General features: G+C 39.9%; 1 protein-coding gene across 2 annotated transcripts in view; it reads left to right on the top strand.

The window, feature by feature from the left end:
• Positions 1 to 27,248, top strand: part of CNKSR2 (connector enhancer of kinase suppressor of Ras 2) — a 330,096-nt gene that overhangs the window by 119,456 nt on the left and 183,392 nt on the right. For both annotated transcript variants that reach the window (XM_067545020.1, XM_067545021.1), the window contains exon 6: positions 23,870 to 23,989. In XM_067545020.1, coding sequence (XP_067401121.1) covers positions 23,870 to 23,989 — 120 coding nt within the window. The remainder of the gene's footprint in view (positions 1 to 23,869; positions 23,990 to 27,248) is intronic.

Raw genomic sequence — 27,248 nt, forward strand, 5'->3', positions numbered from 1 at the left:
GCCTAGAGAGATCAAATGAGTCAGGGTCCCACTGTACTAAGGCATTGTATAAATGTAAGGCATTGTAAGGCATTGTATAAATGTACTTGTTCTAAAGACAAGATGAAGCAGGTAAAGCAGGGAGGTGAGGATCACAAGGTAACAAAAACAGATTTGTGAGTCATTTCAAAGAGTGCAGTCAAAATCACATTTCTGAGAGAGTGAGTGTGAAAGGAGAAGAGAAGGGGTAAGGACTGTTGCCTAGCCAGTTGGTCCCCATTGAAAGAGGGAGAGTTGTGGAGAAGGACCCTCTGAACGAGACACTGAGGGAAAAGTTTGGAAGAAAAAAAAGGACAGGGTCAGGAAGGCCTAGGGATGATAAAATTTTGAGGAGAATACAATGAACAATGTCAAAGGTCAAGGGGAGTAAAGATGAAAGCTCTTTGATATAGCTAGGGAAGAGGTCATTAAAGGTCTCGATGAGAGCAGTTTCAGTGACGCACAGAGAGTGGAAACCAGAGTAGAGATGTTGTAGAATGGGATTAAATGTGAGGAGTTTGACACCTGGTGTAGATGGTGCGCTCTGTGAGTGTGGAGAAGAAGGGTAGAAGGAAAATGAAGCTATAATTTGAGGAGGGGTTCTGATCAAGAGAATGGTGACTAAAATGATTCAGAGGAATCCCAGGAAAGAGTGGAAAAACTGAGGATGTTTTAGAGGTGAATAAGAGAAACGATGAAGCAGAAAAAATATGCAGTGAGAAAGTTAATTCTTTCTGTTGTACAAGAACATGGGTCCATTCAATGAAATGGAAAGGCAATAAATCTACAAATGATTAAAATACCAATTAGCCTGTGGAACTCACTGCCACAATATATCATTCCCATCAATATGTTAGATAGGATTTAAAAAAAAGGGGGTAATGAGAACATTACAGTTTCACTAAATAGGATAAAAGTAAATGAGATATATAAACCCTTTTACATCAAGGCATAAATCAACCACTTGCTGATTTATTGCACCTTCCTCTGAAGCATTGGGGACTAGCCACTGTCAGACAGGGAATCCTGTATGAGATGGGTCTTTGGTCTGATCTCTTATGGTGGTATCTATGTTCAGTTCTAGATGACTCCAAAAAACCTAGCCCAAGTTAAATATCATTACAGAGGGAAACAAAGTGTGAGTGACAAAAATAGAATAATTATACACAGTTCCAATAATTACATGGATACTTTAGCATAATGTTTAGCTGTGCTACAACAGTGACATTCATTAGTTATTTAGTTTGACTAGGAAATCGAATATTTAGTTAGCATAAGACATTACTTGATAGACAGTCATGGAAAGTTCAGAAGGTGGTTTTGCTCTTCATGAATAATGCTGACCTATATTTGTTTTAATGAGACAAGAAATTAAAGCTGCTATAGTTCTGACAGCATGAGTTCTTTTTGAGATCCCCATAAATATAGTCTTAGTTCTTCACCTCCTTGACCCTGAGATTACAGTTTGGCTTTAATGTGGGCAGAGTGCTGAATTGCACCTGTATCTACTTGAATGTGTTATCAATTACATATAAACATTATATTACATTCTAATAATTTCCTTTATTGATTGCAAATGTTGAATATCACAGCGATTTAAAGTGATGTTTACCATCCAGCCTTATTTTGCTGTCAATGATGTGTAAGATACATGTAGCTTCATGTCTCAGTGAAAAGCAGGCTGCATTCACACTAGAGTGTGTAGCTACATGCAGCAATGAAAGGCTGTGGCAGGGGGAAGCAGATTGGAAAGGATCCAGGAGCTCCCTGTTGCAGGAGGCTTTTACTGTGGTGAGGAAAGTCTCTGGAAGCAGTGGGGAAAGGCTCTGGCAGATGCCTGCTGTTTTTAGCAACCAAGCACCGTCTCCCCCCTACCAGAGCCTTTTCCTGCTGCTAAAGTCTTTCCTGCAGTGGGAACAAGTCTGGCAGTGGGGCGCTCCCAGAGCATTTCTCTGCTGTTTCCCCACTGCTGGAGCCTTTCTCTGCAATAGGGAAAGGCTATGGCAGCTGGAATGCATCAGGAACTTTATTGCTCAAAATAGCAGTGTAGATGTGAAAGGCACTGCTTGGGTGTGTAGAGAGCCATATAGGGTGTATACCCTAAGGTTCTGCAATACCTATACTCTTCTCACCTATGCAGTGTCTCATTGTCTACACCGCTGTTTATACCTATGCTAGGATGTGTGTGCACTGTAGGTACTCTACAAGCTGCTGTTAGTGTAGACATAGCCTCTGTGTGCACAGCAAAGCATAGATGTAATCCCTGTTAACAGAAATAAAACTAGCTCTTTGCCTTTCAAGAAATTATCATTTAAAATAGTAGAGCAAAAGCATTTTTTTAATTTGAATCTGAATATTGCCATAGCTACTAAAATTCTCAGTGTTGTGAAACCAAATATCCGATAAGAATCTAAGAAAATTATGGACGACGCACAATTAATAGGTTATGTTTTCCTCCTTCTTGGCTGTTCGTCCTTGTTGATCTCTGATTCCTCAGGATGGGTTTTACAAGCTTACCTTTTTGTTGAGTAAGCCATACTTATTAAATAAATCTGAACAGCAACAGGAACAGTAGAAATTATTTAATTGGGAATAATGGGGTTTGAAATACAATGGACCTAAACATACACAAGTGTTGTTTACCAGTTTTAGTTACTATTTAAAACAACTGGAGATCTGTTGTTCTGTGTAGATCCATTTCTAATAAATATATAGAGCCCTTAAATAACACTGATTAATTTGAGAGAGTGACGTTACATAATGAAGCCTCCAGAAAAGAAAGCTGTTCTAGATCTATATAAAGATGGTGTTCTTGGAGTTATGTTCATGGTTGCGGAAACTCTGGCTAGAGAACGTTTTTCTTGAAATACCAGAAGTGCAAACACCTTGGAGAATAATTAAATGTTTCCATCCTAGCTGTGTAATGCTGTATGTGATGGGAGCATCTAGTTCATGAAGTGATTGTAAATGTTAAAAACAAAGCAAGCAGGACTAATTATGGAAAGGAGACTTTCAGCTACAATTTACTTAGCAATTATTTTCTACAGAATTTTTATTCCAGTATAATTCTTTGGGATAATCATTCATTTGCCATTCAGAGGGAACAAAAGGAATTTCCTGTGGAATTTGATTTTGTGAAGATGGAGACATTTATTTGGAGCTGTGATGTTGTCTATCCAACACAGGTATAGAAGGGGTTTACCCCAGGAGTGAGCAATGGAAGTGAGTCCTCCAAGCAGCCTACAGAGGCTGTGTTGGGCACAGCCAATCAGGGAAGGGCTGCAGGGCTCTGGCTCACATAAAAGAAGCTGCTGGGCCAGATTTAGTCTGTTGCTGCCTGGAATTCAAGAAAGGAGGACTAGGTTCCTAGCAGGTGGATAGAAGCTAGCAACATGGACAGAGCAGTTGCTGGCAGGGATTGGGGGAGCAAGAGGGAGCTCCTGGCTGGCTGCTAGGACTGACATGCTGAAGCCAGGGTGAAGAAGGTGCTGGGGCTGTGGGGAAGTGGCCCAGGGAAATGTACTGAGCAATTGGAGGGGATGCAGCATGTGGCTGCCATCTACAGGGTCTCTAGGTCAGGACCCGCAGTAGTGGGCAGGCCAGAGTTCTCCCATTCACCACTGGAGAAGTGGCTTGATGAATGGTCTGCAATACACTTACAACCCATCCCCATCTGCCCCTGGAAGAGAGAAACATAGATGGTGACATAACCGGAAGGCCAAGTCACAAAGAGGATGCTGCAGTTCCCAGAGAGACGCAGGTTGGCAAGCAGATATAGAGTGCAAATCGCAGACAGGATCGGCGGCCTTGAGCTAATTTCTGGAGTGACTAAAAAGAGGCGTCAGTCTGGTGGTGAACGGTGTGCCCCACGACAGGAGCATATTGCATTGGTTAGAGAGCTATTAAATATTTAGATTGTAATTAAAATAAAATTACTATCCAGGCTGTTTAAAAACAAACTAGCTATTTTAGAACTAAGTTTAAAGATTACTAAAACTTAAACATGTTTAAGAACGAACTATTAAAAGAACAGGATTTTACCATTATTGTTAGTGATCTTGTGAATACCACAGTAACATAAAATCTCTACTGCTCACCATATTTGATTTATATTAATCAGATGTATACAGGGGCGTAGCTACGGGTGGGCCTGAAAGCAGACCCACCCAAGCTCTGCTTAAACTATCTGCGCAAATGGAGCTTTCTCAGCCGGTGGCTCCCTGAACATCCTGCTTCTGGTCATGTGGCTGGAAGCAGGAAGTTCGGGTTTTTCCACCAGCCCATACATCAGCCAGAGGCCCTGCCAGAAGATCACATCTGGTTATGCCCCTGGTTGTATAACTATAATGCAGTAACTGTAGAATTCATTATAGCACAAGATATCCTGGAACTTTTAGATGTTCTTATGTGTAAGACTGTAGGTCTGATCATCAGCTTCCTGTAAGGTCATTTTGTGCCATCAGGGTGGTGCAATGACCTTTAAAGTAGCCCTTAAATAGCAGCTGAGGATTTTCCTGGCATGGGGGAAACCACAGATAGTGACTAGCCAGTTGTGTGTCACTCACCACCCACACTTGATTTAGGAAAAGTCGATGGGCACCAGAGAATGTGGAACTGAAATGCGATGCACTCCACTGATCCCTAGACAACTAACGCAAAGGGAACTGGTCTTAGCCATCATAAGTTAGAGTAGCTTTATGGCTTCTCTAACTTGTGCTGGAAGCTGTTTGCTGTCCTCAGATACAAGGAAGATGTAAAGGTGGCTTAGTCACTTTTGCCTCTTCTTTCCCTTGGTCCCCCTCTCAGCTGTCCTGAGAGAGCACCTGTCACAACCGAATAGAACCAATAATCTGTAATTAAAATAACTAGCCATTAGTAACTAGTATTGTCCTTAATTCTGGTCTCACTACACATTTATTTTGGAAGTGTAATGAGAGACAAGCATGCAAATTACTTTGGATTATTTTAGCTGTTTTCATATTTCACATTTTACTTTTCAACACTGAATTGCAGAGTTTTCCTCATCAATCATTTCCCTCTAGTCTTTTGAAAAGGGCACATTATTTTCCCTTGCCCAGTCATTCTGACTACTTTTTCTTTATCCCCTGTGTCCCTACTCACAGTCTGTTGAGAAACACAAATTCATGCCTGTGTCCAGAAAGAGTTTGTAAGAAAACACTGATAATCTGTGACTCAGGCAAGATAAGATGCACAAAGAGCAGTTCATCCATTGCCTACTCTTTCTTTTTTCTTGGACAACACAAATGGAGCATGTCTAGAATCTGCTGCCCAAGACAGAGTATCAAATATGTTCCCTGTATTTGTTTGCTATATTAGCAAACATATCAACCACTGAAATACCTGCCAGGTGTTTATAAATTTCATTGCAGTAGGGAATCGACAATTATAGCCTTAAGTATGATAAAGCATCGTGAATACTATTTGCAAAATTTCCTTAATCAGTATTGCAATTTTAGAAAATAATAAAAGGTGTAACGTCTGTTTTCTAAAAAAACAGGTGCTTTATAATGATATTAGTTTTCAATGAAAATCGACAACTCTGTGATATAGCTCGTGCTGAATTGGTTGTATTGAATACTAATAACTTCCTATATTGCCTATAATAAAACAATTAACACAAGAGTGCTGTTTGTCTGCTTCTCTTACACAGTGTGAAAAATTAGTTGGTTGCCAATATGCACACTTTGAACAACAGTGCATTGTTTTTCATCAAGTACAAACAAAACTAGTTTTTTCTGTTCCCCCTCAGTCATTTGTTCTATTTGCATTGACCAAGCTTCAAACTCCAGTGAAGGCTGGGAAAGTCAGAGAAAACTTGGGTAAAGCTGAGAACTAAAGGTATGTTCCGTGCCATTTTGCAGCAATGAGCAAAAACCTTATGTAGTCTTAAGTCCAAGGTTGCAAAGCTGGTCCTGAGAAGCAACCCCTGTTAAACCCTCTGGAATATTTGTGGAAGAAAGTATTAAGAAATCAGTTTGCTTGGAAATTCATTAAATGTTTATCTCTTAAATTAGCATGTTCAGCTCTGGAAAGTGATGGTATCTCTTGCAGACTGAAGTACATAGCGAAGGTACACGATGAGCAGCAGCAATGCAAATTTCCCCCTATACCTCAGAAGGGGCGGAGACATGTTTTGCAACCAAGGGTATGATGGGTCATTGGTGGTGGGCTGGAGAGTGAGCCTGCCCCACACTCACCTGGCAGTAGCATTTCCTGTTTCCTGGTGCTCAGTCCAGCTCCCCACTCTGGAAATGCTGATCTAGAGTCATAGACTATAGTCACAGAGTTTAAGACCAGAAAGGATCACCAATCAGACCCACTATACATCACAAGCCACCAGCAATATGGAGCACCCACGCCCTACACCCAACAACCAAAATTAGACCAATTTATTACAGCCCATGGGAGACTAGACAAAAATGATAAATAAAAATGACTCAGTGGCTGGAGCACATGATTTATGAGGAAAGGCTGAGGGAACTAGGCTTGCTTAGCCCACAGAAAAAAAGAATCAAGGGGATTTGATAGCAGCCTTTAACTACCTGAAAGGGGATTCTAGAAAGGATAGAGCTAGGCTGTTCTCAGTGGTAGTAGATGGCAGAACTAGGAGCAATGGTCTCAAGTTGCAGTGGGGGAGGTCTAGGTTGGATATTAAGAAAATGTTTTTCACTAGGAGGGTGATGAAGCACTGGAATGAGTTACCTAGGGAGGTGTTGGAATCTCCATCTTTAGAGGTTTTTAAGCTGCGGCTTGACAAAGCCCTGGCTGGGATGATTTAGTTGGGGTAGATTTAGTCCTGAGGTCTCTTCCAGCCTTATTCTTTAGATTCTTTGACTAGACCGTTATGTGCCATAGGCAGAGAATGGGAGGGACTGAGGTGCACCAGTGCCCAAGACACCCACAAGGCAGAGAAATGATTAAATAAATTATACCCAGATAATCCTGGCAAGTGAGCCACACCCACATGCTACAGAAGAAGATGGAAAACCTCCAAGGTCACTGCCAATCTGATCTGGGGGAAGATTTCTTCTAGACCCCATGTATGGTGATCAGTTAGACTGAGCACATGTGCAAGAACAGCCAGCCAAGCAACTGAGAGAGAGAATGCTTGCTGCCAATTCAGAGATCTGGCCTTCCCTGTTCAATGTCTCATATTCAATCATGGGCATCTCTGATGCTTCAAATGGAGGAGTTAAAAACAATCCAGAATATATTGGGGGATGAGAAGAAATCCCTTTCTGACCCCTCTGTGTTCTTCTGAGATCCTGAAGCATGAATTTTTAGGAACATAAAGCCATAAACTAGAAGTGGGCTGCTGAGCCCTGCCCCCTTCCATCACAAGCAACATTGCTATACAATCACTCTCATTAATTTGTCCCACTCTGTCATAAAACTAATTAATTGGTTTGTCCCCACAACTTCTATTGGGAGGCTGTTGCAGAACCTCACACCTCTGATGGTTAGAAACCTTCTGATTTCCAGCCTGAATTTGTTCATCGCCAGTTTATATCCATTTGTTCTTGTGCCAACGTTGTCCTTTTATTTAAACAGCTCTTCACTCTTCCTGGTATTCACTCCTTAATGTAATTATAGAGAGCAATCATATCCCCTCTCAGGCTTCTTTTTGCTAAACTAAACAAGCCAAGCTCTTCCAATCTCCTCTTATATGATAGGCCCCCTCCAGTTCCCTGATCATCCTAGCAGCTCTTCTCTGAGCCTGTTCCAGTTTAAATTCATCTTCCTTGAAAATGGGTGACCAGAACTATACATGGTATTCCAAATGAGGTCTTACCAGTGCCTTATACAATGGCATTAATAATTTAATTATTCTGTCCCTCACAGTTTGTTCTAAAGCTTTGTGTACTGATGAGATCAGATTAAAATGTCTGTAATTCCCCGCATCGCTTTTTTTTCCTTTCTTACATGTAGAAATAATGTTGGCTGTTCTCCAGTCATATGGTACTACCCCCTGAATAGATAAATTTAGTAAAAAACAAAACAAAACCTTGATACTGGACTAGCGATCTCATGCACCAGTTCTTTCATTCTGGGATGGAAGTTATCTGTTTTCCCTGATTTGAGCACATCAAAGTTTTCTTCAGCCTCAGATGTGATTTCCTTTTCTAGACACTCGTTTCTATCAGCTGTACTGCTTTCATGTACGTGTTCCATATGATCATTCTTACTGAAAATTGAAGAAAAGTACTCAGTCAGTTTTGGGTCCATTCATAGATTAAAGATAATCTCCTTACCACAGAGGCAACCACATCCTTCCTTTTTAACTGTTTATATAACTCAAAAAGATCTTATCATGTATTTTTTAAAGTATTCTAATTTTCTTGGCAATTCTTTCTTGGCAGAGCTAATTCAGCTTGAATTCTAGCAATTCTTACCTTATTCCAACTTTTTTTAACCTCCAAGGTATAACTTTCTTAGTTGAACAACCTCTTTTCCCATTCGCCATAGGCTCTCTGCTTACCCCTAAGAACCTTTTTTTTTGAGTTGGTTATTCATCCAGCTGGGTCTGCAACTTTTCCCTACAAGTTTTTTCCCATTGCTTGGGAATTGGTAAATTTCAGATAGCTTTTTGTATAGTTGATTTGCAGAAATTCCAAGCCTCCTCCACAATTTAGTCCTTGAGCTCTTAAATTCAGTTGAAATCTGTAGCTAATTATCTTAATTTCCCAAAATTTCCCCTTTTGAAATAAATCATAGTTGATGACCTGGCATACAGGGTCACAGTGCCATTCAGGATTTGTAACTGGCCACCCCTCTGTCATGGCAGAGATGGTGTTACGTACTGGTATGCAATCCAGATGAGTGAAGAGTTGTCACCTCTTACCCTACAATCCTTAAGTGCCTTAAAACTTTGCTGTTGTAGGTCTCTGCCTGGGACACCCACAGTCAGCAAGAAGTATGCACCTTATGTCTATATATTTACAGCCCTGGTCCAACACTTTGGATCCAGGAGCCTAGCTGCAATACCACAGACATTGACTGCTCTCCACCAGCCTTAATTAACAACTGGTAAAGGGATGTCACACTCTACCCAGGTCAAGATTTCCCCCAAAACATGTGTTCTGAAATGTCCAGCCCTGTCCTGGAACAATCAGGGGAATTCTAAGGTTTGTAGCTCCTCTAAAAAGTCAATATCTGACAATTTGTTATTGCAACTGGAGTTACCAAACAGTTCAGTTCAAACACACCACTGGTTTGGTTTAGATTAAAAAATAAATCAAGTTAATTTAATTCCAAAGAGAGATTTTAAGTGAGTACAAATATAAGGATTACGTTCAGAAATGGTTACAAGAAAAATAAAGATAAAACGGTTGCAAGTAACAAAATCTTAACACTCTAGACTTGGTCCAAGATAAAATCCTCACCGCATGTTTCCATTAAGATGGCTGACAAACTCCTGGGTCAGGGTCTATCCCCCAAAGTTAAAGAGCTGGTACCTTTATTGTCTTAGGTGAAAGAATGATAACTTGGGGTTTCTTTTCCCCTCTCTTTTATAGTCCAATAAATCTTTGAAATGAATTCTTTGGAGGGGTACCATAGATAAATTTCATTCAAACTGTGAGGAAGGCAATCTGCAGTCTTCTGGTGAAGAAAGTAGTAGCTGGCGTAGGCTGCTAAAATGAAAATTCTTTAGTTTTGCCCCCTCTGGTGTAATTGCATGAACATTAAACATGTGATTGTCAATCTCCTCTCCCACTGTTATAGTGTGAGGTTTGCCTCTCTCCCTTTTTACCTGGATGGGTCTGTTTATGTGATAGGTAAATACATTCTCATTATCTTTCAAACTATATTCCTTGATCTAGGATGGAATACACCTCTATGGCTGGCAAGCACATTTTAAGAATTATAATTTCAGTTTATACCCATAGCTTTGCATCAGTTGCCTGAACCTGCATTACATGATAATATTAATAGCCAATGAGCCATGAGCTTTTCAATGATACCTTTCTTGACAGTTATCAGATATGTTTCATGACATTAAGGAATTGTGGTGCACTTGACCTGGTTAAGCCAGCTGCAATTCATCACCAGCTATCTGGGTTCCCCTTGCCCTCTGACTTTGGGCTGTTCTTAATGTCACATGTGGCCAGGCCAAATTCAGGACCCCTGCCTTATTCAGTGCACAGGATAGACCTGCTCTGGAGATGAATCAGGGTTGTGTAATGAAGGAGACTGTATTAACTCTGTTTCATTTGTTGGAGAAGTTCCGGGGTATGCAGTGAATGGGGCAAAGATTGCAGGAAGAAAGTAGGGTCTCATGGTTAGGGCAGCTGAATACTGCCCTGAAGAATTGGATTGTATTGCTGCCTCTGCCACAGAGTTCCTGTGTAATGCAAGGCGAGACACTTAAACCAAACTTCTCACAGGTGGTCATTTTCTGGGGGCATGACTTGAGACCCCAGTGTTTGATTTGCACAAGTGCTGAACACTCACAGCTGCAACTGTAGCCAATGGCAGCTGTGCTTTGAATGTATAAAGTGTTATAAAATGCTACCGACTCTGGATCAGGTTCTAGGTGTCTCATGTAGACATCAACATTTAGTGCATACGTCTGACGGTAATCGCTCTCTGTTTCAGTTTCCTGCTCAGTAAAATAGAAATAATAAATTGTGACTATAATATTTGTCACTTAGTTTGATGAGCCTATGAGGAAATTAAAAATGTTGTTTTCAGAGCAGAGTTTGAACAGTGTGCAGTAAATAAGGCAGGGGCCATCTGTTGAACAACGAGGATAAAAGGAAATGTGGAATAGCTGCTCACTGAGAGTATGTCTACACTGGAGCTGGAAGGTGTAATTTCCAGCTTGATGAGATGTACCTGTGCCAGGTTGGATTAAGGTAGTGCGCTAAAAAGAGAAACATAGCTGTAGTGGCATGAGTGGCTAGCTTTCTAGAGTGTGTACCTAATGTCTTGGACAGGTAACTCAGGGTGCCTTGCCCTGCTACAGCTGCACAACTATTTTTAACATACTAACTCAAACAGCGACTCGTGCAGGTGTGCTTCCTCGAGCTGGAATTTACACCACCAGCACCATCCATCTTGTGCACTGAATGAGACGGATCCTCTAGAAAAATAGCATCAGATCATGTAGTTAAAACCAGTATCATAATGCATAAGCACAGGATAGATGAATTGAGGAGCCAGTTAAAAACAGAAGCCAGCACAGTAGCTGCAGAAAGCATTTCAAACAGGCACTGAGGGACACTGATGATGTCATCAGATGACTGTTTTCTGCAGTTTACATGCCAAGCATTCCCTCCCCTGAGCTGACTGCCTCTTTGCTCCAACTGTGCTTGCTCCATCCCTCCTCCCTCCCTTTGGCTGCCTGCTCCCTCCTTCGCGTCATCTTTGCATTAACTAATACCCTCCTAATATAACCCAAACAAAAAGATTTTAATAACAAACCAAAAAAATCATGGAATGTATGTGGTGTTTGCTCCATTGTATTGTTCTTTCTGCTTATAAGTTCTATCCATAGCCCTTTGCCTGTCTTATCTATTTAGATTGTAAACTCTTTGGAGCCGGTACTGCCTCGTATTCTCTGTTTGCACAGTGGCAAGGACAGTGGGGATCTGTTCTGTTGTCCCCTGGGTATTACTTTAATAAATGTGAGAAAGATGATAATTGTTTAAAAACCAAACAGAAAATGTAATAGGCTGTGAAAGGTAGTTAGAGAGGTAGTTTGTTTTGGCTTAGAAAGAAGTATTTGTAATTAGGAATGACTTAATTGTATATAATTAACTGGGACTGTAAAGGTTGGGTAGGGTACACCAATACAAGTTTATTTGTGTGTGTGTGTGTGTGTGTGTGTGTGTGTGTAAAATAAACACACACACATACAATGTATTTTCAGTATAAATTTACAAGAGACATAAAAGACTTTCTAAGAGCAGACAAATATTTTTGACTGGTTAGGCAGTATCTTTTAAAATTATTTTCATTGCCAAGGTCTTTAGGAGATGGTAGGCTACAAGTATTATCCATATTCATTTTGCTCTCTAGTATTAAAGCAATGAGTTCTCATTTATGCAATTTAATGTAAAAACAAATAAATAAAAACACTTAGTGTCACCAGTCTGATTAGTGCTGTACAAACATACATGAAAACAAGTAAAATAAGTAAATACAACATATACTTTCCAATTTATCATTCAGTAATTCATGTCCTCCAGCAATAAAACAGATTGGAGAATGTTCAGTGGCAAAACTAAACATTGTTTTTTATGAAGTTTGTGTATTGGACCAAGCTATTCTTTAATTGCTAAGTAGACAACATTATAATTAGATCTCATTATCTAAAGTAACCATTTCTGGAGGCATCCTCTTTAAGGATTCAGTGGTGTACAGCACCATCATATTGAACCAATAATCAAATACATTAATGCTTGGTTCCTTTTATTTATTTATTTATTATATTTATTTATTGGATGCCATATTAAGTAGAGCTGGTCAGAAAATGAAGGAAATGATTCACAGAAATTTTTCATTTCCATTTTAGTGTGACTTTTTTTGTTTTCTGCCAATATTTCTAACCAGCTCTTATATTAACACACATTGATAATCATAGAATCAGAGACGATTAGGGTAGGAAGGGACCTCAGGAGGCCATCTAGTCTAGCCCCCTGCTCAAAGCAGGACCAACCCCAACTAAATCATGTCAGCCAGGGCTTTGTCAAGCCATATCTTAAAAACCTCTAAGGATGGAGACTCCACCACCTCCGTAGGTAACCCATTCCAGTGCTTCACCACTCTCCTAATGGAAAAAGTTTTTCCTAATAGCCAACCTAGACCTCCCCCACTGCAACTTGAGCCTTTTGCTCCTAGTTCTGATAGAAAATGTCTAACAGATCTTTAAAAGGCTGCCAATTTAAATTTTTAAGGTTCTGAAAACGTTTTGCATCGGTGCCGTTAGTTGTTCTGTTGAACAAAAAGCAATCTTTTTGTGTAGTCATTGAGCTTAAAAACTAAAGCTATTCATGAGATGCTGAGCAACCAGGATGTCCAAGGAAAGCAGTCTGTAGGTACAGAGCTATGTATATGAAGACTCATGGATAGTAGTACTTCAGTTCTCATTTTGATGTTTATATTTGCAATCATAAGGGCTAGAAATGTAAACATTGTAAGTCTAGATAAATCATCTTGAGTATACTTCAGTTTAATCTCCCAATATTTTGATTCATCATTCCATCTAACATTAATATAATCCTCAGCCAATGTTTCAGTTCCTTTGCCTATGAACAATTTATAAAAGTTTTGACACAACTTTTTTTTATTGGTTTTAGTGTTCATATCTTCCCAGACTTAGTGATTTTTTTTTTACATGCCTAATTGTTCTTTCCTTCATTTCTTCATCCGTTCTTATGAAGTCTCTAATCTTTCAGGAATTTTGGAAAGGTTAACATTCCAACAGTATGTATTGAATTGTTACTTTTTATACACTGTACTGGGCTTGCTTTCAATAAAAGAGGGATGATAGTGAGAGCAAAATTATCCCACAACAAAGCATGAACAGAACTAAATCAGGTATGTTCTGCTGCTAAAGTTGCCTTCATGACATCTAATGATTGGCAATAAATGGATTAATCACAACTTTTCCTTTCTGTGGAGCATAGTAACCTTAGACTGAGCAGATAACCATCCCACCAGACGCAACGGATACCTAAGTTAATAACTTTCTCCTTCAATGTCAAGTTTAATGATTCACTTAGTCAAGTGTTGGTTGGTTGTTCCTTTGTTGTAGCATTTAGTGGCAGTTTTTAGTGAGGAAAATAATGCTTATCAGAAATGCAAGGCAACTGAAAATTGTAGGGTGAATAGATCAGATATGTACTCAAAAATGTAACGGCTCTGCCATTTTGCAAAATCTAGACTCGTGATATGGTCCCTCTCCCAAAGACTTGACAGTGTAACTCAGATAAAAATGAAAAGTTTGACCCCTGGCCATGAGGGTTGGCTCAGAAGGTGGCTGACCCTGTTACATGCAGACATTTAGGATAAAAAGAATTAAAGTGCTTAAGTCCCATTTTTAAAAATGCCTAAGTCACAAGGGCTATGTCTGCACTTCATGCCCCAGGCAGCAGTGTACAGTTTTCATGTAGCTACATGTCACAGTGAAAAGGAGGCTGTGTTGGGTGCTGATTTTGAGGGGGCTGGGGGCCCAGCACCCACAGAAAAAAATAATGGGTGCTCAGCACCCACTGGGACAGTCGGGGTGATTACCTATTGGCAGAGTCTGCAGATCAGCGATTTCACCCAGGGACTGTGGCTGCAGTTTGTCTTGCCCGGCCTGCCTGGCTGCTGATTAGCTGTTTGATTTAACCTGATTAAATCAATCAGCTATGAACTGTTGTTTCCCCAGGCAGTGTCTGCTTGCACCAGCAGGGCAGGGCTGAGTCATTCTGACCCCAGGCCTCTGGAGGCTGGGGCCTCTGCTCCAGCCTCTGGCAGTCTCCGGGCGGCACCCAGCCAGAGTAAGGGACCTGGGCCCAACCCTGAAGCCATGCCTTCCTCTCCACTAACAAACAAAAAAAAAAAAAAAACCAAACCACCAAAAAACAGAGCTTAGGGGGGTAGGGTTAGGCTGGTCGTCGTGCTGTGCGTTAGCACACAGTGCCACCAGCCCCTGCTGCCCATCTGGGGGCTGGGGCAGGCCACCTGTAGAGCCTCCTCTCCTCATACCTGCATTAATTTGGTGATGGTGTGTGTGTGTGGCTGCAGCTCCCAGCCAGGTTCCCTCCAACCCCAGGCTGCTTAAGCCCCTGACTGGGCTAGCGCTAGGACTAGGGAGGGGGTGGAGTGATTTGGGGCACCTGACTGGAAAAACTGGGCACCCCACGCCCCAGCCTGCCACCTCTTGACCCTGCCGCCCATGGATCCTCCCACCCCACTGACGATCCTGACCTGCTGCTCATGGCCTCCCCTACCCCAGCAGTCCCAGCGGCAGGGACAGGATCAGGACTGCTGGGGGGGGGAGGCTCATGTCCCGGCACAGCCTGCCCCTTCCTGCTCCTGCTGCCCATGGACCCTCCCTCCCCCGGCAGTCCCACTCCTGCCCTGCCACTTCCCCCTCCTCCGCCCCCCAGTCCCGGCGGCAGAGGCAGGATCAGGACTGCTGGGGGGGTGTTTGTGTCCCGGCACAGCCTGCCGCCTCCTGCTCTGCCAGCTGTGGACCCCCCCCCACGGCAGTCCCGCTCCTGATCCTGCCCTGCCGCCCATGAACCACCCTAATCCCACAGTCCCAGCAGCAGGGACAGGATCGGGACTGCTAGGGGGTGCAGGGGGCTTGCGTCCCGGCACAGCCTGCCGCCTCCTGACCCTGCTGCCCATGGAGCCCTCCCACCCCTTCCTCCCGTCCCCCACCAGAGTCTTTCCCTGCTGCAGGGAAAGACTCCACAACAGGGAGCTGCCTATGCCTTTCCCTGCCTCTTCCCCACTGCTAGAGCCTTTCCCTGCTGGGAGAGTCTTTCCTGTGAAGGGGAAGGACTCCAGCAGTGGGGAGGCAGTGGGACCGTAGACTGCTTAAAAAAAATAAAAAGCGGTGTAGGCCGGGAGGCACTGTTTGGGTGAGTGGAGAGCGTGTAGGGTATGTACTCGCATACATACCCCCACTCTTCAGGTGTGTCTTTACCCGCCTAAGCTGTGCCTCACTGGCTGCACTGTTGTTTACACCTAGGCTAGGGGGCTGTGTGGTATGTACACTACACGCTGCCGAAATAAGTGTGCAGTGTAGACAGACCCTAAAGATGTGATTGCAGGTCGGGTCGGCATATCCATGCTTTAATTTATCTATCATGGCTAAAAATAGCAGTGAAGAGACTGCAGCTTGGGCCTCAGCGTAGGCTAGCAAGGCAAGTTCTTACCCAGGGGACAAAGCAGGCCTGTACAGCCCACGCTGACACTGTTGCTGCCATGTTTTCTCTGTTGTTTTTAGACATGCTAGACTAAAGCTAGTGCGTGAGTATGCCTGCCTGAGTTGCAATCACACCTTCAATCGCAGTATAGACATACCCATAGGCTACTAAATCCCATTGAAAGTCAATGAGACTTAGGTTTCTAAAGCATTGAGACACTTTTGGAAATGTTACCGGTAGTTAATACAATGTTAGGAACGCACAGACTACAGGAGGTGCTCTGTAGGATCTGCTCATGTACTTTGAATGTCGTCATTTGAACCTAGACGAGAGAGAAGCTAGTTCTGTAGAAAAATCTTTTAAAACCATCCTTTTAGAAAGGTCGTTTTAAGAATTACATCTTGTTTTGATATATTATTTTAAAAATAGCAACTCTGCTGTTCAGAGCTGGAACACATTTCACAGCTTGCTTAAGTTCTAAGTTGTGACAAAAGGCTTCAAAGGCTTGATGAATTGCTTTTCTCCTCTCTCAGGTATCTCATTTTGTTTTGAATGACTGGATGCTATTGTTCAGAATCTGCTTGCTCTAGTCTATATGCTAGCAACTCGTCCACTGATTCAGAATAGTTTGTTTCAACTAAAATAGTTCTGATTTTTCAATATCTGTTGTGCCTGGAGGGGGCACACTGAGAATGTTCAATCAGGGCAATCTGCAAAGAATAGGGTAAATGATCCCCCAAATTGGTGGTTTATTCTATACTTAAATTCACCAAGCCAGTAACAAAACAACTTCTGTAATACCTTACTGGTTATCAAGAAGTCAAAATACAGTTCCCTTTAAGCAATCAAGTCTTTGACTTCTATCCAGGTAGCCAGGTCTATATCATAAGAATTACTTAAAATCTGATTCACCATATATAAAATTCTACCAATTCCAAGAAATTGGACATATTGCCCACCAGGTCAATGAATATTTCAGATCTTACCCAAATACACGCTTACAGCCAATTCTTATTAACTAATCTAAGATTTACTAAAAAGAAAAGAAAGAGAGTTACTATGGTTGAAAGATGATTATACATACAGAATTGAATACAGTTCTTCAGTCAGTTACATAGCAGAGATGGTGAGGCTGATGATTTAAAAGTCCTTCTAGAATCAGTTCAATAAGTTTTAGTCCAATAGGCAGTCAATATGCAGAGTTTGTTCAAATTCTTCCATGGGAATTTGTACAGATATTCCAGAGTCAACCTGAAGACCTTAGTCCTTAAGACTTAGAATTTTCCCTGGCAAAGTTTATGCAGATCTGAGATAGTAAGGATCAGGTCGAAGCTTCCTTTATAATTCTCTACCCAGCTGATAGCCTCTTGACAGCAGATATCACAAAAAGGGCCTTCCCGGATGAAGACTAGGCAGTGTTTGAAGCTAAACTTCTATTTCCTATGTATGCACAGGTAAACTAGTAGTATTAATTAACATAAGGCAATTAGCCATTCAAACCATCAAGGCATTCCATTATGTCATATAGACCATTTAAGATGGCAACAATATAAGTAATATTATTTCCTGCAATATCTTTGATCTGAAGGTTAACTGACCCATCCGCATACTTACGATAATGTACTTAAGACATGAAAGGGAATTAGCATCCACAAACTAATCTGGTTATATTGTTAACTTCTAACAAGATATAGGTAAATGCAGACAAATACAGTTAGTATCTATTCTTAATCCTCTAACAACAAGGGTTTGTGTTTTAAGAATTCTAGTCTATTTAACATGGCTTTGCTAACTATCCGCAACGCATAGCCGTGTTTCCATTTCAATACTTTTTTAATATGTCCTTACAGCTTGTTTTTAGGTCATGCAGCCTGCTGATTGTTTAAGCCTCACTGGCTCAGCGTCACACCTGCATATAATTTCAGTCTATCTTTTGTATCAATGCTTGTTCACCTTCCTAAATTGATCATTCATGACTGCTCTTCTGAACTTCCTTATCTCTGTCTCTAAGGTTATAATTTTCTTGACATTTTCTTTCTGTGTAAAACAAAACTAATAATTCTTGCCTTGACCACATCCAGAGGTTGCTACTAGAGCACTTAAGGAATTTGATAGGAATGAGAAAAGGGTGAGAATATCCTGGCTGAAATTTTAGGCTCTATTTATCATGGGAGTGGGTGTGTAGAGAATGAATTTTCCTCCATTAAACCTGCAGCAGTTGTTGCTTTGACGAGATAAAAAAGGAAAAGAAAAAGAGGAACACTGAGTCTTACTTGGTGCCTCTGTGCCTCCATAGTGCTTCCATGAACCTTCCTATACATAAAAAGGATGTAGTTAAGCCATTCATTAAGTGGGTTTATATGGACATTAGCTTCCCTCTTCAGCTTGTCCTATGCAGGCTCCATTGTGAGACAACCATGCTTTGAGCTAACGGGAAATTTTTGTCTATCCATAAACATGAAACAAATTCAACATCTTGAGGGATATTTTTGACGATGGAATTAAAATCTTCCCAAGACACAGTACAGACTCTACCCAGAACAGATCTGGAAGTATATGTAGATGAAGCAGTTAAGACATGCCTTCGAAACATCCAGTCTAGAGGCTCCTAGGCAAAGGGTCCCCTTTTTTTGCAAATAACTCTTACCTCAGACCTGACAAACTCTCTACACCAAATACGTCTTAATTAATTTTTATCTATAAACAGTAACATGTAAGTTATCTTCAACAGAATACTCATAACTCGTCAAGATTCATACTCATTGTGAGATCTATGTATGGGTCATATTTAAGGCATAATCTATGTATATTGAATGTATGGTTTATGGACTTGGAGTAAAAATTATGTCTCAGTGATGGTCCATTCAAGAGGAGGAAGTATGCTGGCCTGTTTAGCAAGGGATGCAATGCAAGGCTTGATTGTTTAACCTCGCTCAATCCCAAGACTTTCCATGGAAATCCATCAGAGACAACTGCAAACAATCAGAGCCTCTTGAAGGTAAAAAAGAAACATTACAAGACAGAGGTTCACCCTATCTATAAATAGAAACAAGTGACAGTTCCGGTATAATGCAAAGGAGGGAGATGTCCTCTAAACGCTTTCACTGAGGAGACATCTTGAGGAGTGTTCTCATTAAAAAAAAAACAAAAAAAAAAAACTTGGTTCCTCTGAAGCTAGCTAGCTCTTCAACAGACTGAGATGTTAGGGGAAAACCCTACTGTATTAAATAGGAAAAGTAACTATTAATAAGTGTAGACCCAGGTTTGTGTTTTATGGTTTTTCTTTTATTTTGTAGGCATTTTTTCCCATTACTCATACTCATTACTCAATGAGTATTCTTTCTAAAATAAACCTACTTTTCTTTTATTATAAGTAATCACAAGTGCTGTGGGGTTTACAGGAGCAGCAGTTTAAGGTAAAACTAGTAAACTGGGGCATACTGTTCCTTTGAAGGCAGAGGAGCTGTGATTTCTGTGAGTAGCTAGTATCGGGATAGATATAATGGGGATATTTCAGAGGGACTCTGGACTGAAGGGCACCAATTGTTAACCTGCAAGGCAGAAGCAGAAGCAGGGCTGGCATAGCTCAGAGGAGAGTGCTTGAGTGGCTGAAAGATTGGTGGTGTTAGGGAGCTCACACCCAGCCGCCACAGGCAGGATTCCCTCATGCTGGAGTCAAGAGGTAACAAGGTAACTCATGGTCCTGGGTACCCCGAGAACCATCACTGTGGCATGGGAGCACAGTTTTGAACTCCATGAAGTCTGCTAGGGACTGCGCTGTTGCAAATTGATGTTATGTGGAAGATGCTCAGATACTTTGATGGTGATGGGCAGCAGTATAAAATCTTTAGGTATACATGTACCACACACTTACAAACTCTTGGAGAGAAAAATTCTAGTAAACCTTAGAAATGTCTCAAAACTTCATAAGGTAGCTCTTCTATGCATAATAATGTGGTGATTTTTACATCCCATGGTTTGAGAGTTTCTGTGTCTAGCGGTTGTGTAGTTTGTGTCCATTTGGAAAGCTGTAAGTCCTTTGCGAAGCTCCTATGTGAAGATATTAAGATTCTGTTTCTAGCCTTGATAATGCACAAGATAATGGACTTCAAACCTGGCCACTTGTACAGAGCCTTGACCCAGTGTAATTTTGGGTGGATAAGAATAAACATTTGTCTGATACGTTGATTCTTTTTAAATGGCAGCTGCTTGAGGCTGCTCAGGATGTTAGAGGTAATATTAGGAGTGAAGTGGGAAGACTATGGGTGTGGTGGTCAAAGGGTCTAGAGGTGCATGGAAGATGCATATCACAAAGCTCTGCAATTTATAATATGGGTATTGTCACTGTGTGTGAGTAGGTCTATGCACTATATTCATGTTATACAATACTTCTGGGTAATTGGCAGTGCATCCATGTTTTTTTTTTTTATTGAAAATGTCAAAACAATGTTTTTTGACATTTCCTAATTGAAATTTTCAGGAACTATCCATTCCATGAAAAATGTAGATAATTCTGACAAGAACAAACCTTGAAATATCAGAATTTTTCATGGAACAGGAATTCCAATTTTTGAGCAACTCTAATTGGTTGACTTCACTTTCCATCTCTGTTTTCGTTTTATTTAAATATATTTTATCAAATACTCTCCTAATGCCATCTTAAATGGCTCTTGACTTCTTGACTTCATATGCAGGTAAAATAATAGGTTAACTTGTGAGCAAATGTATGCTTGGAGGTAGAATGATGTATGAGATTAATAGCCAAGTTCCATTGGTCCAATATTTTTGTGTGACATGAGTTTTGTTTGTTCGTCTATAACCTTTTTTCATTCTAATAAGCTACTAATGTTTGTCTTGGTTGCAAATGGTTATTTTGGGAGCAGTGGAATAAAGGAGAATTGGGGTGAATCTGAGTCATTTATTTATTGCATTGTTACCTTCATGCTGGAAGGAGGAGTCTGACAAAATGGCTATTGATATTCCTTGAGATCCTAATCCAGTGCCCAGGCACAGCTTCTGAACAAAGAGCTGATTGTTTTGTGAGGGAAAAGGGAGACGAAACCCCAAACAGTGGGAGCTGGTACTACAGTATTAGTTGTGGAAGACCACATAGTTCCTGTTTGCATGACCAGTAGAAGAGAGCTGGCTGGTGAATCAGTGTACTGGCATATCCATTGGCCCACCTTCTTCTCTTTTCAAGTGAAGACCTTCTACAGAACATAGTGCCATGGTGTACAGGTACTGTGGGGTCCTCACAGCTTACTCCCCTTCTTTAGCTGAACAGCCCTGTTTCTGCTGGCTTAAAGTGCCACTGGGTCCTCAATAAACAATTATGTATTTATAGCTGAGCAATGACTGGGTGAGCAGGTTCTGTATTTTGTAAATGCATATTTTAAATGAGACATGCCACTCCTATGTTCGTTTCTTCTATGCAGCACTGGCACATAAGAGTTAATTAACTCAATTAACTCACGTGTTTATAGGATCAGGCCCTAAAATTGTATTTCTTTTCTGTAAGTTCACTGCCAATGATTTGATACTGATTTGCAACCATTTTGGAAATATAGCGACAGTTAAACTCTGAAGGAAATACTAGTTTCATTTTCAACTGCTAATTTTCTTGCTCCTGCTGTGCAAATTATCACAAATCAGGGTGGAAATTGTTTCCCTACACACACTTCTTATAAAAAGTCTGAAACATTAGAGTTCAGTAAAATTTGCCATCTATGTGCTAAACCAAGTTCCCTGCTGTCTACAAGTGATAAAAATAGGGCAAATTCAGGGGTTAGGATTTAGGGCCCTGTCATATTATCACATTTGCTGTTCTACTGTTTTGTTTCTTTTTCAGATATTACCCTTGTTTTTTATTCACCTTTAACATCAGGTGTTTGTTTTATGGTTTCAAATTACAACTGTGAGTTTAACAAGAAAAGGTTAGTTTGATGCATATCATTTATACAGATTTCTACAAGTATTTCTATAGACTCCTGAAGAGAAATTAACATTTATGGGGATTCATTGGATTATAATGCACTAATTGCTCCTTTAAAGGGTGACTAGTACTGTGAGCAAGTGCAGGCTTTTCACTTATTTGAGCAGTATGATTAGCTTTAGTCCTTTTGAATATCAGGGCAATTAGACTAGTTCTTGATTAGTTCTTCAGTTACCACACTACTGTGACCAAAAGAACGTGGTAATCAATCAGTGTGCTTAACAGTATGTTCTCATGGAAATCTGAATTGTGAAACCAAGTTCTAGCCACCAGCAAGGAATTCCATGCAAAGCTTTGAAGCTTTCCAAAATTACCAGCTCCAGAAATACAAAAGAAAATATCACTACTTATCTTCAGGCAAGAGAAAATTATGGGGGGATAGGTATAAAAAATACCTACACTATAACTATAGGCTTTTAGAAACCTTCAGTAGTTTATTTATTTATTTTAGTTTTGCAGAAAACAAACACTATCAAGGGTAGCAGGCCCCATCATGACATGGTTATTTATTATAGGCTTCAACTTCATGACTCCAAGGTGTAAATTTTTAATGGTGAGAGTAATTAACCATTGGAACCATTTACCAAGGGTTGTGGTGGGTTGTCCTTCACGGACCATTTTAAAAATCAAGATTGAATGTGTTTTCTAAAAAGATATGTTCTAGGAATTATTTTGGGAGAAGTTCTATGGCTTGTGTTATACAGGAGATTAGACTAGATGATCACAATGGCCATGGAATATATGAATCAATAGAATATGAACCCCTCTGGAACTGAATCAATAGACTCACTCTTGGAATTGCTAAATATTTTATATAAATTGACTTTTGGGGAAGGTACAAAACAATCTTCAATATTAATGTGAGTTGCCCATGACCGTTAATGACTTGATTTTCATGTGTTGTGAGCACCTGCAGCCTCTGCTGAAATTAATAGGTACTCAGCACCTTTGAAAACAGGTGAAAATATTATATTCCATGCACATATGGTGCATCTGAACATTAAGACATTGGTTGAGTGGGTTTAATGATAGTGGGAAAAGAATGCACAACTGAACTTTTTTCCTTCTATTGAGACACAGGTACTTGAATGTGTGTTTTCTGTTCTGATGTTGTGCCAGTTTTGTTCCACTACAAAGACTGGATCTTGTCTTGTATTGCTAATTTAAGTTTGTTTGTGATGATGAAATTAAATGTTGCCACCAAATTCTGTGTTTGATAAACTGACTGTAATTGCGCAGGCCAAAAAATTTATTCATTATGGGCCACAATAGCGGCTCAAGGATATGAAGTAATTACATGCATCTTCTTTGCCAGGGTTGCAACTTTTAAATGCTTCCATTCCAAATTTGTTTGTCCTTTGAATTTTACTTTAACTCTTTTGGTAGAAACCGCTGTTCCTGCACTGGAATATACTAGCACAGAGTCCATTGATTTCAGTAGAATTCCACACAAATGTAGCGTCCATATGTGTGACCCATGCATGACAATATGAACAAATCTTGATGCAGGGTCAAAACCCAAGTCTGGTGATCTTTGACCTTAATAAAACAAAACAAAACAAAAACCTGCACAAATATCATTGTCTAGTAAAATTGAAAATATTCTGAGGAACCAATAAAGTTAATTTCATGGCAGTGGAAAACTTCAGATACTTCAGAGTTCCCATTTTAAACTTTTCTTATGACTGTAAAGTGATGATGATTGATCCTAACCTCTAGACCAGTCTGGATTTGTTTTTCAAAGAATGAACTATAATTGAACTCAATAACATTGTGAGTGGTCTGCAGTAGTCTTTCATGTGTGGTTGCCTTATATCAGGTAACTCTATTGGAAGAAAGTCTCAAGAATGTAATTTAGTTGTATAAATTAAGAATGCTAGGTCTTTTAAATGTTTCTTATTGGGAAGAAAACTGTTCAAATTATCATAGTATATTTACTGTAATTCTCTTTTTTCCCCTCTTCTTCTAGTGCAAAACTCTTTCTGGCGTCTGTGACCACATTATCTCTCTCTCATCTGATCCTCTGGTTTCGCAGTCTGCTCACCTTGAAGTGATCCAGCTAACGAACATAAAACCAAGTGAAGGGCTGGTAAGAAGTACGCAGTTAATCAAAACTGTTGTCCAGGATAAGAGAGTTAACTCTGTAAATAAGACCTATACTGGGGGGTAATGGGCAAGGTCAGCGCCACTTCTTTAAAAAAATGTTTATTTAGATTGATTTTCACACAGCTTGACTAATGTTGTTGGTATTTCACATGAATAACTGTTGTATGAAAATATAGTGAAAAGAGTAATTCTCGCCAGTTCATATCAAATTCTGAAATATATTAGACTATTCTAGGGACTTGAAGTCTGGAGGGGATTTAAATTAATAAATACACCCTGGCCATGAAGTTTGGATGGGATTATGCACAGAACTGTCAGATTCTGGAATTTACGTCATACTATCTCTCACTGAGAAATAAAGCACTTTTATAACTTATTCAAGGACTCTACAGCAATACCCAGGAGAAAAGCAAATGATTAAATTGTATTGCAAGAAGTCTACATGTTTAATCAGATGGCTGTAAAAGACCAACGTAGGAATCCCTTGAATGCCGCTCATGAGTTGACCACTGCTGCTTGGATTACACATGCAGATAGCAACCATTGCATGAAAGAAACAACACTGATTACAGTTGCAGATATGACACTTAACATCATGAATAACAATGCCACAATCTACCTTGGGGATACCAGAAGGTGTTCAGAATATAAATAATCATTTTCTTGAGAAATTACTTTCACACTCTCTTCTGCTGCCTACACACATCCATGATCCATTTACTTGTGTAGTATATTTGCTGCTGTGCTTCCCTTCCATCAGTTGTTTTTTGGTTTAGTTTGATTTTTATTTTTTTATTTTATTTATTTATTTATTTTGGCAAATTTTGTTATGCCCAGCTACCTAGAATTAATTATTTATTTGGTATGTGTCTTTTCAGGCAAATAATTAAAATGAAAGGAATTTTATTTTAAATTGGTAAATATTACCCCATCCTTTTGTTTGTTTCACTGATTTTCTTTTCATGTCAGAATCCATTTAAAATTGCCATTAAAAACTTTCCATGGACTCTCTCCACCCTACCAGTCTGGCATCCTATTCTCTTACTATGCTGCCTTTTGATTCCTGGCCGTACTTCTTATCCTATTTCCATAAGGAAGAGACAATCTCACTTTTTCTGTCCCATCTTTCTGGAGCTTGCTCCATCTTTGATGCAAGGCCTGTCCCATGACTGTACTGGTTTTCCAGCACTCTTTCCTCATTCAAATCCCTTTTTATGAACCTCATTCTTAACCAGGACAGTCAACCAGGATAGTTTTTCTTTCAGAAAATATTTATTTTCATAGTTCTATTTCCAGCTCTGCCACAGCCATGGGCAAGTCACTTGACCTCCTTGTTACCTCTGTTTCCCCTCTAACCTTATGTCTATCTTGTCTGTTTAGATGGTAAGCACTTCCTGGCAGGGACTGTCTAATAATATGCATTTGTACACCAGCAAAATGGGGTTCTGATCTCAGTTGAGACCTTTAGGCACTACAATAATACAAATAGAGATAATTATGTATATTTTTAACAGTGGGGTAAAATTAACCATGCTGTGTACAAGCTTTAGCTGTGCATTATTTTATTACTCTGTTTTCTTTCTTCCCCTTCTCTCGCTTGTGCCCATGCCACTGTTTTGTTGCCAGTTTGTTGGGTCACATCACCTAATCTGCAAGCTCTTTGGAGAGGGGACCTTGTGTTTATTTGTTCTATGCGGTACCTAGCAAACTTTTGGGTTCCATAATGTGGTAATCCTAAAAACTGATTATCTTTGTTAAACCATTTTTTGATGATTTGTATGAAGGGTGCAATGTTTTGTGGAATTTTTGGTTAAAATGTATCGAACACATTCCGATTTATTGTCATTAGCACTGAACTGATTGCAAAGTTGTCAGTTTTACAAGTTATGAAAGGTCTTGTTGTTGATAGACCCTCATGGTGCAGTCACTTTCACCACTTGATTGGATAAGAAACTTGATAACTTCTTGACCTAACAAGACTTTTTTCCAGGATCCATGTCATAATGAAAGTGGGAAGATAGAGTTATGTCTGACCCTCTTTCAGTGGTTTGGACAAATATTGGAGTTCTGTACTTGCATAGTTGTTAACAATATTAATGTTCTTAATGTCAGTGATATGGAAGGGCTGTCTGAAAGCAGGATAGTAAATAGGCAAGAGTGGCTCACACCTTTGACAGTGTCAACCAGGATAAGTGAAACATCTAATATAGCTGGAGGAGAGAGTCTCGGAGAAGTTAAAGAAGGGAGGGAAATAAAAATAGAAAGTAGAGTGAGACTTATCTGAAATTCTATTATAAATTGTTCTTGGGATCCAGGGAGTGGGCAAGATTTATGTAGATGGATGAGTGGTTACTGATTTAAAAAAAATTAATCTTGACATCTGGTATATGAAAGTGCTGCAATATCAAGTTTTAATTAAGTACCTCTGAAAATGTACATATTATTGAAATTTAAATATCAGTCATACATAAATGGGAAGTATCAAACTACTATACATGTGCTCTTTTCACAATTAAATATTTTATGAGTTTTACAGTAATGTATATTGTAGTTTACATGTGGAAAGACATGACAAAATAAGCATAGCAAGTAGGAAAATATTGTGACTATTGTCATGATGTATGAGGAATTCTTTGATTGTGGATGGAGTTTGAGTAGAGTGTTGTTATTGTTGTTGGTTTTTTTCCTACCCAATCTAGTGCCTGATTTTGTCTATGTGATTGTTTGTATACACATATTACTGCATGAGTATTGCAGGAAGAAGGTATACAGCTTGCAGCATCGAAAAAAGCGCAGATGAAAAGGAAGCTGTAAAATACGGAACTCTCCTAAAAAAAAGCCTTAATATCAGTTAAATGTGGTGAGCTTTGCAGACAATTGTAGAGCTATCCCATTTGGGAAAAGACTTGAAAGTTGATTCTTCTGTATCATTGGACAGAATGTAACTTAGTGCTTCTTTCTGCTGTTTATGTTCTAGAGAAAAAGAAGCTAACTAGTTTAGCTGGTAATCCTTTACCCTAAGGAAATGGAATCTGAAATATTTCAACTGATTTAAAGAGTTTGAGACTAGTGTGTTCAACACTGCAAAAAACCAGAATGTACATGTGGTTTATTAGAAGAAAAACAGAGAATCTTATTACAGCCGTGAATGTTTTTCCAACCCTTAGCAAGATTTTCTGGCACACTTCTGTACCTTTTAATTTTTGTATATGACAATATGAATTTCAAAGCAAGATTGTGGC

This window comes from Emydura macquarii, unplaced genomic scaffold, assembly GCF_026122565.2.
Source record: "Emydura macquarii macquarii isolate MOO-44397 ecotype Brisbane River unplaced genomic scaffold, CSIRO-AGI_Emac_v2 contig_1043, whole genome shotgun sequence".
NCBI lineage: Eukaryota > Metazoa > Chordata > Testudines > Chelidae > Emydura > Emydura macquarii.